The sequence below is a fragment of the Eulemur rufifrons genome, chromosome 17 (genome assembly GCF_041146395.1).
Source record: "Eulemur rufifrons isolate Redbay chromosome 17, OSU_ERuf_1, whole genome shotgun sequence".
Taxonomy (NCBI): domain Eukaryota; kingdom Metazoa; phylum Chordata; class Mammalia; order Primates; family Lemuridae; genus Eulemur; species Eulemur rufifrons.
The window spans coordinates 9,388,163-9,400,968 of NC_090999.1; the positions used below are offsets into that span (position 1 = coordinate 9,388,163).

General features: G+C 38.0%; 1 protein-coding gene across 1 annotated transcript in view; it reads right to left on the reverse strand.

Annotated features, from left to right (window-relative positions):
• Positions 1–12,806, reverse strand: part of DNAH5 (dynein axonemal heavy chain 5) — a 197,793-nt gene that overhangs the window by 131,758 nt on the left and 53,229 nt on the right. Inside the window, exons 23-29 of the mRNA XM_069492049.1 lie at positions 8,518–8,719; positions 7,717–7,952; positions 5,368–5,586; positions 3,845–3,907; positions 3,299–3,537; positions 2,326–2,566; positions 486–685 (exon numbers count right to left, since the gene is read on the reverse strand). Coding sequence (XP_069348150.1) covers positions 486–685; positions 2,326–2,566; positions 3,299–3,537; positions 3,845–3,907; positions 5,368–5,586; positions 7,717–7,952; positions 8,518–8,719 — 1,400 coding nt within the window. The remainder of the gene's footprint in view (positions 1–485; positions 686–2,325; positions 2,567–3,298; positions 3,538–3,844; positions 3,908–5,367; positions 5,587–7,716; positions 7,953–8,517; positions 8,720–12,806) is intronic.

The window sequence follows — 12,806 nt, forward strand, 5'->3', positions numbered from 1 at the left end:
TAGTCTGTGTTATTTTACTCCTCTTTAAGAATCAAATTGGTTCTCTACCTTGATTTGTCATCTCATTAAAGTATGAACACAACTAAGAGTTTCTAGTCCATAGTGGCCGGCAAAAAATGTTTTCAAATAAAATGATTATTCTAGAATTCAGAATAATGTTCCCCTGAATTCTGGAGCCCATTGAGCTGTCAGCTGTGCAGTGAAGCTTGTCAGGAACAAAGTTGAAACGTTCCCAAGATCCAAGTGGCTAATTACATGCTGCTTTATTTTGTCCAGTTGATGGTCTCACACACATCCCACAAATAGAGGCTAACGAAATAAAACCAGTGATACCCATGTTGTACCAAAGGCTACAATTAAAACAAGTATCTTCAACATTGAATAAATTGTATGAGGGTGTTATTGTAATACATTTTTTATTACTTTTTCTTGAAATGTTTATTATTGTTCTCAAATCTAAGGGAAAAGACAGGTGGTTTTCCTACCTGTTGCTCAGTAGAGAACCCAGCAACATCAAGCTGTCTTCCATGTTGGCAATAATTTCTGAAGTACTGTCTCCTCGCAAGAGGAGTTCTCCACGAGTTTTAAAGCTGCCAAATGTGAATGTTTTATTGTTCCATTCATTGATCACTTGCTTCAGCTTTTGCTCAATGTCTCTCTCTTTCACTGCACTGATACAGATGTCCTGTCAAAATGCAAGCTCTCATTTTATTACATGAAAGTCACACATCTTTCCTTAACAGTCTAGGTTCAGCAGAGATCCTGTCTTCACTATTTGCTTCATATGCATCTAAAAACATTTATATTTTCAGATCTAAAATGCAATATAATAAATCACGTATGAATATGTAGATATTGATATAGGGAGAGAGATGGAAATAAAGATATGACTAAATAAAACCTTAATTTATAAAATTTTCCACCAATCTATGCCAAAAAGAAAGATGACAGAAAAGACACACAATAACCTTTTAATCACAGACTCAAAATTCAATGTGTTTCTGATTCCCTTCTAACATCAAATAAATGCAGTGAGAGAGGAAGAAATTAGCAGACACCTCATTTCTCTGGTCACTTTCCCGGTCTCCTCTGCAGCTTTCCCTTCTCCTGGACCAGTAGTCAAGGTCTGCCTTTACCCTCATTTCTTCCCACGCTACATTCCCTCTCTGAACGACCTCATCTATGCCTTGCATTCAGTAAACTGTTCTATCTCCAGGAAAGACCAACAACCATTTGCCTACTAGACTTCTCTGCTTGGATGTTTCAAGGGAACCCAAACACAATCTGTGAAATATCAAACTCATGCCCAAAATCGAGTTCATGACCTTTGGACCGTGCCACCCAATTTGAACCCCTTCCCATATTCCCATCTCAGTGGCAAGCAGCATCATCCATCTAGATCTCTCAGCAAGAAATCTAGGGTTCATCCTCTTTCTCCTACCATGTTTCCTCCATCACCAAATTCTGCCCAGTTTTACTTCCTACAGATCCCTTCCCTCTTTTCTCTCCTCTCCAGCTTTACTACCTCCCCTGTTGTCCAAAAAACCATTATCTCTTGCCTGTGCTACTCTTAGAAACTCTGAATCGATTTTCCCATCATTGCCCCCTCATCCTCCTCCAATTCTTTTTCCATATGGTTACCAGAGTGACCTTTACAAAATGCCAACCTAACCATGTCATCCCCTGCTGAAAACACATCTCCCAGATAGTCCCCATTGCTCTACAGACCAAAATCGATAACATCATCTAAGCCCGTTCCACTGCCCTGGGCTCAGCTGTGTCCTCTCTCGCCCACCTCCATACCCCAGCCACACTGGCCCTTTTCTGGCTCCTCAAATGCACTTCAGATCCCCCACGCGCAATGCTTCATCTGCCTGGAATGGTCTTCTTTGCACTTTCCAAGCCCCTCACCCCACCACACACCCACACTCCCTTCACCCAGCCAGTCCTAAGCATGCACCCCAGGCTTCCCTACCTTTATCACCCCAAGATAAACCAAATTCCTTTATCACAGGCGCTCACAGAGCAGCATACTTTTCCTTCAATGGTATTTACCATAGCTTGTAACTACCTCTTTATTTATATAATTATTTGATTATACTAATTACTTAATAATCTATGAACGCAGGACTGCATCATTATGTCCCCAGCACAGAACCTGCCCCACAGTAGGCACTCGGTAAACATTTGTTGAAAGAGTTAATGGCCGAATGCCAGGAAAAGAGTTTCAATTGCCTGAGCATACTTTACGGATCCAGCATTCCATAATATAGAAATGTTATCAGATGAATTCCTCCACCACAGCATGCTCTCTATCAGCTGTACCTCTATTTCCTCTTTGTATTTCAGAAGAGGTGCCTCCATGATATTTCTTAACTTAAAGGTCTCATTCCCCACATCCAGACTGTGCCCAGTGAGAGCAGTGATCTTTTCCCAGTGCCTCTTCAGCATGGCTTTACTGGACATGTAGTCCAGCAGCGGGCAACACTCGCTGAAATCATCAATGGTCTTCTTCAGGTCCAGGAAAGCCTGCCAGTCCTTCAAGGCCCGGGGCAGCTTCCGACACCTGTGAAAATGAAAGGCCGTAGAAACATAAGTTCAGACAATTCAGTCCAAGGTTGTTTGCTAGCATTTCTGTCTGAAACAGTTTCTTTGAATACTTATATCATTTTTAAACTCACAATTCATAGCCTATCTCTTCATGTAATATACCGACTTTTATTACATAGAATTGCTCCTCCCCATCAGAAAATATTTTTACAATCCCTCAAAACAACTACCTAGTTAGCGGCATTATTTTAGAGAGCAGAGGTGCCTTTCAGTTCAATTGAATTCTATAAACACGTATTGAGAACTCACTATTAATAATTACAAAGCATAGTGTACAGCATCAGGCTGTCAACCAAAATATACGATAAATGACCCTCCATTTTCTTTGGATTCAACTCTTAAAATGATATAGAAAAATCACAGGGTTCTTGTTTTTATTCCAGGAAATCATCTAACATAAACTTCAAATGTTTGACAAGTGTAAAATGAGTGAAGATCAGGTCCCTCCAAGCTACAGAGAAGCCCCTAAAGAGATGTATCCAGGTTTAGAGGATGTGCGTGTCTCATTGTGTACACACAGGGGTAACTAATAAATAGCATTTGACAAGGGTGAAGTCGACAGACAACAACAATGCAGCAAGATGTGCTTTTGAAACATCTGGGGTGAAAAGAAAACTTGGCAGCCTACCAAAGAAGAAAGCATTTGAAGTTCAGTAGCTCTGGGCATGCTAAGCATTTAATTTCTCACCTGTTCTGGAATTCTAAGAGTTCACTGGTTATTTTTTCAACATTCACTTCTGACCAAAGGATGTCATAATAACCATTTACAGTTTCTATGACACTGTTGTACAGAGTGTAAATTTTCTGTAGAAGATTTAGTTGCTTCTTTATTTCGAGAAGCTGAGGATACTGTGTAACTGGCAGGCCAAAAAGCTCCTCTCCTCCAGTATAGGTGATGTATTTCCGATAGATATTATCAAATTGATTCTAATAAAAACACAAATGAAAACCCATCAAAATGATTTACACATGAACAAACATGCAAGTGAAAATGAAAGATTGGCAAACAAGCCAGCCAGAGATGTATGATCTCTGGGTACATGTAAATAGGAGAACCAAATATGTATAATTAATTCATAGAAATCATCTCTAATTGTAACCACACAAAATCATATTTTTTGAAGTCTCAGTATGTACTATATTCCACAATCGGCCTCTCTGTCTTAAAGAAAGAAAAATATATGTGTGTTTAAAATACAACAAAGTTTTGTTGTTTAGAAATGTAAAAGATTACCTGAAACATGATAAGCCTATCACTGGCTTCCTGGGGTTTCAAGCCGCTAGCCATTGGACCATTCTAAACAAAAAGTTAAAATAAACATAAGTAGAATGAACTGATTGCATGCAAATTTCACGAACTCAAAGTATTTAAGTACTAAAGTAGGTTTTCACGCATGTCACGTGCATGATAGGAAACTTGGTTTTTTAGTTGTTAAAAAAAGATCTCAGAAAGTGACTCATTTGGAAATACTTTTCAAGTCTAAAAAAGCCAACTTAATGTCACAACTTTCTTAAGTCAAGAAACTTTTTTTTTTTTTTTTTTTTTTTTTTGAGACAGAGTCTCACTTTGTTGCCCAGGCTAGAGTGAGTGCCGTGGCATCAGCCTAGCTCACAGCAACCTCAAACTCCTGGGCTTTAAGCGATCCTACTGCCTCAGCCTCCCGGGTAGCTGGGACTACAGGCATGCACCACCATGCCCGGCTAATTATTTTTCTATATATATTTTAGTTGGCCAGATAATTTCTTTCTATTTTTAGTAGGGACGGGGTCTTGCTCTTGGTCAGGCTGGTCTCGAACTCCTGGCCTCAAGCGATCCACCTGCCTCAGCCTCCCAGAGTGCTAGGATTACAGAGTGAGCCACCGCGCCCGGCCAAGAAACTTTTAAATTAAAAATATTTCTTATTTATTTTTAGGTGACACAGGCAAAGAGGGGTCAATGGCTATTCTATAGGAAGAACATAGAATGTCTGGTTTGAGCTAAATGCTAATGCCATATAACTCACAGATTTCACCATTCTGATCCCTATTTGTAAAGTGACCCACAATCTAAACATTCCAATCAGCTTTTCCCACATTAGAACAACTTAAATACAGGGATTTCTGTGCTTCTTCATCTGTGAGTTAGTACATGAATCCAATCTTCAAACTTTATTAGCTTAGTGGTTTATTGTGCTACTAGTTAATAGGTACAAATTTTGCTCTATACTCTACATATTTCCCTTCTGTAGCACATTAGAATTGGCTAGAAATGGGTCTTATTACACGACATACTCACATTAGACAATTCTGCACTAAAATTTATATGTAAAATTAAAAGATCGATTCCATAGGGGCAGGGCTCCACCTGTCTTGCCCACCATTAATCTCATCAGCATCCAGAACAGCGCCCAGCACGTATTCTTTGTGGAACTAAGGAATGCTATGAAAAGGACTATTGATTATATGATAACTACATGTGAATAATATTTTTATACACAAATTTAGAATTCTATCAAACAACTTCAGTAACAAACAAAGGATACCATAGAAACAGCACTTTTAAATTCATGATTTTCTTTTGAAATTATTGTGGATAAACTCTCAGGAGAAGTGATTGCAACAGGGAAATATTTTTGCTCTCATGAAAATAAAATTCCCATTCTTTGGCAATTTCTAGGAAATTTCATGGAATTTGACACACAATTTTTAAACAACTATATTTTGCATGTTCTATTTACTCGTCCCCAAAAATGCACATAAAGAAAGCCAGAGACATACCAAATCATAGTCCAAATAAAACTGGTGACAGTCTTGGAGGAAGATCTCCACAGCACTAATAAGCTCTTTCCTGAAACTGGGCTGCAGGGCAACTAATTCATTCTGAACTTCCCCGGCACGTGCCAGCAGCTTCTCCCATGCATAGTGCAGTGTATCCACTTTGTCCATCTCTTCCTTTGCTATCAGAAGTCCATATTTGTTAAGCAGAGCATAAGATTCCTGCACAAAAGAAGAAAAACTTAACTTATGCCAGTGAGATGCATAAATCTACACAGTCATTTGTTGAAGCATTAGAATAGAAAAATCAGCATGATAGTGAAACCACCCTGAAGTTCTAGTCATTCCACTTGCAATCTGCAAGAGCTTAAATGAGCAACTGAGACATCCAGTTTCAGTTTCCTCATCTGTGAAAGGGGAAAATTCTCCAGCTGCTTCACAGGATCTTTGTGAGTATCAAAAAATATCGTCTTAAATGCATTTTGAAAGCTGTAAAATGTTACACAAATAAAAGATATTTTTACTTAAGCCCCCAAATTGTATTTGAAGACTACAAAATTACAGGAAGTAAATGAAAAACATAAAACAACTTTTAATATGAAAATAAAAAATCTGGATTTTAACTCTGCCCCATTTCATTTTGTTGATAAGAGGTTCCAATAGTAAGACACAAGGGAACATTCTTGAATCAGAGCCTGAGCCAAGTCATTCCCCTCAGCATGCAAACTCCAGGACTACTTTCTTGGCTAAAAGATTAAAATGAGGCAAAGAAAGGGTTTTCCCTAAATATCCCTAGCCCATTCTCCCACCTTTATTCTTCCCCATAGATGTGAAATGAGTACCTGATTGTTGATTTGGGGGACAAAATTATTGATGTGAGCAAGCATAACCCAGTGCTTTTCTCCCTCTTCCCTCTTCCTCCTTGGAGAGATGCCTGTGGGCTGCACCACCGTGCCATAAACTGAGTCAGGGTAATAGAGAAACCTGCAGCTTTCCAATGCTGCCTCTGATGCATGAGGAAGTTTAGTAATTCTGGGATTTAGTATTCACAAGCCCATACTGTGTGTGTGTGTGTGTGTGTGTGTGTGTGTCTGTTTGGGGGAAGGAGACAGAGGAAAATAACCGAGTAGTATGCTAAATCATGTCTTCCAAATAAGTTCTATCAGTAATAAAGGTTATATTTTGACCTTGACTACCTGACTCTACTTTTGTCTTGACTCTCAGGTGGGAGAAAACAGCATCATCAGTTACTGCACCTCCTCTTCTAACACCAGGCTCTCTCCAGTCCTATGCAAAGAAGGGGCTTTTTGCCTTAGAGTTTCAACCCAAGAAGAGCATGGTGGGCCCTGTGACCCCCACCCCAGCATGAGACAGCAGAAGTACAAACATGTAACGGTCTATACCATTTTCATGCTAATGTGAAATATTTCAAAATTCAAAGAGGGGCACAGAAAATGTGAGATTAGAGTCTGATCTTGACCATCAGAGTATAAGTCCAGGCATTCAAAGTATGATGTGATGAAAAGATGATGCTCTTACACCTATAATTTTTTTAATTTGCTACAATTATACTAGTCTCATTTAAAAGAATAAATATACTAACTCATTTCTGATAAGACATTTTCATCTGGAAAAAAATAGTATGGTATTGTATTAAAAAAAAAAAAGTGATGTGCAACGCTGATCAAATTGCATAACGTCTTTACCCCCGGTTTCCTTATGTGGAAAGTGGGGGCAGCGGTGAGGCTGAGTTAGTGGACTTTGTTAGTGCCCACCCAGGTCCTGTTTACTAGCCAGTATTTTCACCTCCAACTATTGAGAGTGTTGGCTGGAAGGCCGCTGTCTCCTCCCCTGGAAAATTATCCTCAGCCAAATGTGAGCCTCCTTATGGGGAGATTACGGTCAACGACCCACCGATTTGGGGTACAAAGGGCAGTGCCCCTTGCATCAAGGTGGGGCCAGCTGTGTGGAACAATTCATGCTGTAGAGCTCCCCGTGGGGACAGAGTGACGTTAGTCTACAGCTGAAATCACATTCTTGCTTAGCTTTTTTCCACTTCCTTTCCTGTTGCCCTCACTCCCCTTCTCTGCTGAGAACTTGTCAATAAATCACTTGCACAGAAATCTTCATCCCAATTCTGCTCTTTAGGGCCTTAGATGACATATAAAGGTGAGAACCGGTCCACGGAAGGCACCCTATAGGGGTTAGGTGTCATCATTACTGAAATCACTGTTTTTAGGTTTCGCACCCATTTGGTGGTATTAACCTCCAGTCCAGACCTGGTTCATATTTCAGCTAACAACATCCAACATGTGGGAATATTTCTAGAATGAACAAATGCTTATCAGTTACCTCAATAGGTCCTACTTGAAAGTCAATGGAGATTTGCTGTTCCCTGATGTCTTTCAGTGCCGCCATCGCGATCCGAATATCATCTAGGTCTTTAATTTGACGGTTCAGTTTCTTATTGAATTCTTCAATAAGTGTAAAAATGTTTTCCATCTCACTCCTGTATTTTTTGTTGCAGTGGCGTCCGATAACGACCATCCAGGCCCTTGTCTCTGTAGTCAGGGCAAACTTCAAATCGGCTGTAAAAAACAAATGTCCACAGTTCTGTTTGAAAAACTTGAACCAGTATGAAAAGGCACAGTGCCACTGTTCACTAAGAGTAAATACTTTGCAGCTTATAGCTCTCCAATCTGTCAAAAATCAAACTGGAAAAAAAACCACACTTTTTCCTAATCATTACATATGCATTCATTTTATAAAGTTTGTTTTTACAATAATTAATTCAAAACACATTTCAAAATGCTAAAAAAAGAAGCACATATCAAAACCCTCTGAGATAAACCTCAAATTTTTATTGCTGTTATTTATTAAAGAAAGAGTAAATTTTAACTCCAAATACAACATACTCATCCCTTTCTCTGACTTAGACTTTATTTTCAAGGTTTAGCGCAGTGTTCAAAGTAGTCCAGGATAAATAATTATACAGAAGGGAATTAAAAACGAATCTACAAATTGGTCTTAAAGCTTGAGGTCCATAAAGGAAAGTCAATCTTTAAGGTAGGTAGAGCCCCCTGGAATACTAATCTAGATAGAGAGAGAAAACGATACTGTTGAACTTATACGACTGAAAGAAAATGAACCAACCTGTGTACAGCGCAATGGAGCCCACACAGATATATTCAGGCTCAGCAATAATTTCCTGCTCTATTTTTTGGAAATAAAGGATCTGGGATTCAAATTCAGAAAGCAAGGGATTTTGCGTAACAAATGTCATAATGGTTTCTTCTTTCTCCTTTTGCCAAACGTGATTGTAGCGTTTGAAGCGATCCATGGATGTCATAACTTCCTAGAACACAAATAACAAAAGGATTTGTCTCAAGAAGGAAGAATCTGAAATGGCATCATGATATAAGCGAACATGTGCTAATTGCTGGTGGTTCCCATGGATTTATTAAAATGTTTAATTAATAAACTGGGTGATTAGTTGGAAATGCCACAGAACCGGGACTGTATACAATGGTGTGGACACTAACCCAGTTAACAGTTTCACTATTACCATCCCTAGCCAAAAGGGAGAGGAGTGGCTTGTAGAAACTAGAAGAGAGTCCCCAAAGGCCCTGGGTGACAGAGCCCTCTTGATTAGAACTGAACCTTAGATCAAAAACTATAGCTCAAGGTCATGCCGCAGGGATGGCGCTATAGGGAAAAAATACTCCAAGATCATTCTCTTCCTCTTCCTCCCCTTCAGAGCTCCACAATTCCTCACTGGTTGAACCCACTAAAAGCCTCAATGGGAATCTACTGAAGCGTTTAGGGTCAGATAGTCTGGTGGAGAAGAGTGGACATTAGATCCTGGAGTGGGCTTGGGGTGCCGGCAAACAGAACATAGCCAGCATCAAACCCCACTGGGAGATTGCCTGGAATTGCATAAAATGTATAAATTCATGTACTGGGAATTGACATCTATACAATATTCCATCTTCCCATCCAGGAACATAGTACATGTTTCCATATCTTCCAGTCTTTTTCAAAAATTCCTTGTTAAGTTTTAGAGTAATCTTCATAGAGACCCCACACACTTCTTATTATGTATGTCCCCAGGTATTTTTCAATAATGTCATCATTGTAAATAAGATCTTCTTCCACTATTTTTATAACTGGCTACGAATGGCTTGCAAGTTTAAAAAATCGAATTTTTTTTAATGAGCGGTCAAGTTTGCTACCAAGCATGCTTCTGTGAGATGATATGGCTTATTTGCAAATGGTAACTAGGGGATGGTGTCAACATAATGGGGAGGTCATGTTATCAAATGCTATTTTTTCCAGCAAAACAAATGCTACTGCTTTGCACGAGCTAAAGCAGCAAGCCACGGAGGAGCATGTTCCTGTGTGCCCTGTCCCTTCCACCACTTCTTCCTTTTGAACTTATTTTGTCAATACTTGTCTTAATGTTCTTTGCACATTGTTCTCATTCATAAGTAGGTACAAAAAGATGTGTCCACATGGATGTGAAGAGTGGAATGCAGAATGAAAGATAATGCGGACTCGAAGGGGTGGTGGGATGGGAGAGGGAGGGATGATTAGAAATTGGCCAATGGGTACAATGTATATTTTTCCTGACTTGACCACTACACAATCCATACATGTAACAAAATTGCACATAAACCCCATAAATTTGTACAAATAAAAAAAATTATAAAAATCAAAGCAGAAACAACAAAACAAAAAAAGAATGTTCTTTGTACAGTTTGGCCTCAACTTCATAGATTTTAACCTTGTTTCCGTATGTCAGCAGCCCAAACTCTTCCTTATACCACCTTTCACCAACCTTTTTTCAGTAAAGTTCTATAATTACTATGGTGTTGTTAAATGTGTGAATATTTTACTATGATTGCTACTTTACTGTTATTGCTATTGTTTTTGTTACTGTTCTGATTATAAAACTGCCTGGGTTTGGGTTTTATTGTGTGTCTGCCCCAATACCGCTTTTCTTATAATCCCTATTATTTAATATTAAATGTGCAACTTCACAAAACAGGAGGATTTTCAGGAACATGTTTATTGCATTCTATCAGAAATGCTTATAATTATCTTTTAACTGACCACTAACTTAACTGCTTTGGGGCCGTAATATTTTTTCAGATTAGCCTTTTGGATTTACTTGGTAGTAAATCATATCCATAAACAATTAAAATTTTCTCTTCATTTCTCATTCCCTTGGAAATCAAATTTTTCCATTGGCTTACATTATAATATCAGAGTTACATCTGCATGAAAAAAAATAGCTGATGCAGAATAGCAAATGCAATTATCTGAAATAATTGAGCATTACCAACAGCGTTCTAAATGGTCTGATTATTTTAAGTAAATTGCACCAACCTGCACCAAACCAAGAAGTAGTTCCACTCCAGCTCCCACATACAGCTAAAACATCCCTCATCTCAGAACCTCAAGTTTAATGAGTATTAAGACTTCCCATCCATTAAAATGCAGAAAGCTAAGCCCACCACTGCCTGACCTAGCCACAACTGATCCCCTCACATGGGCTGAACTGTCCACATGCATACCAAGAATGCACTGCAAAGACATGCCACATATATTCACAAATGTATGGCAGTGTACAGAATGAATTACAGATTATTGAAGACTCCTGGAAATGGCTAAAAATTCCAGAATCCTGAGCTCTTTCAACATCCAGGAGCTTACAATATTATAATAATAATAATATGCCCTAACTAAATAAGTTTTAGACTCCTATTTTATCTGAAAGCATCAATCTTTATTAAATGGGAACTTTTTAGAGCGGAGGTAACCTAGACCTTAATGGGAAAATCAGATAAACTACAGATGTAGAGCTATTCTGCTTAATTTACCAAGGTTACTTCAATCATTTAGGTTATTATCGAGGTCATTTTGATTGTTTGGTCCAGTTCAAGCCAGGCGTTGTTACAAGTTGATGGCCAACCTATGATGAGCTAAATGTAGGTTAGATTTACAGTCTGATCCAATCAGCTATGGCAACAAGAAAGGGGCAAGGATCGTAGAATTGTCTGTGGTTGAGGCAGAATCATTCAGAAGGGTCTATGGCTGTGGAGGGGTGGCTATGTCTAGTACTGAGACTAGGTGTACATATATTCGCCCAGAAACAATTTGGCCATCTTATAAATCTGGAATAAGTTCTTCCAGTCATTCTAAGTACCAAACCTTGCTACTGTTTTTTAAATAGATTTAGCTAATGTTCATTTCTTTATTTTCTTTACATTTATGGGGCACAAGTGCAATTTTGCTTTATTGATATAGCACACTGTGATGAAGCTGAAATCTTCACTGGAACAACACATACTGTACCCACCAACCTTTCTCCTATTTTATAAAAGGCTAAGATCCATGCACTTCCTTCACATAATATAAAAGCAAATGCAATAAAAATAACACATGACACACACATAAGTTTTTGTTCCCAGCACTGTATGTTAATTTCAACCACTATGTCTTACCCTTAGATTTTCATCATAGGTGCTGATTATATTCAGAGAAAGTAATGGACTCTATTGCTGATTTATTTTAGTGTATTTTCTGTGATTACTGAGACATTTGAAAATATTTCTGAATGTTTATTTTTGTCATAGAATACTCTCCTTACCTTCATCATTTAGTATAGAGCCTAATAAACTAAACACTAGATAAATACTTGTTGAATTATGTGAATACTGTCCCTAGAGAAAAATTAAATAAAGGACCTTCACTACATTAAGAAAGGAAAATTAAAAGTGTATGACTGCAAAGACTTCCAGTTCCCTTGGGAACATGCTAACACTAAACTTACTATTTCCTCACATTGTTACAGCAATGGTAGCTTTTCAATGTGCTTTCAAACAAATATAACATATTCTATCAAAACTCAGTAATAGGAAAGACGTATTTACTGAGCAACAACTATTCCCTCAACATTGAGAAACATTCCTAAAAAGTCAACAGGTCTTAGCAGCAATATGAATTAGAAGATTTTTTCAAATAAAAGATGATTTCAGGGTTTTGAGTCTTTTTGACTACAAGAATAGATTTGCCTAAACAAAAAAGGGAAAATTGAGAGAAAAGTTGGAAGAAAACTCTGAAATTACATCCATGTCTGGTACAAGTTTGCATTGATAGCATTAATATTTTCATTATTCCCAATTTTTATCTAATTTCCACGTGACAATATACATAAATTTTCATTTGATATTTTAAAAGATTTACCTGACTACATAAATACAAAAAATTGACTGCAAATCTTACTCTATTTCAAATAAACTACTATCACTGACTCTTTAAAGGTGAATTATAACACCAGGCAGACTTGTGGTTTGGAATATATTAGATTTTTTTTTAAACTGAGATTCATTTGTATTAAAAGGAGAGGTTAAAGGTATTAAACAGAACACAATATGAGA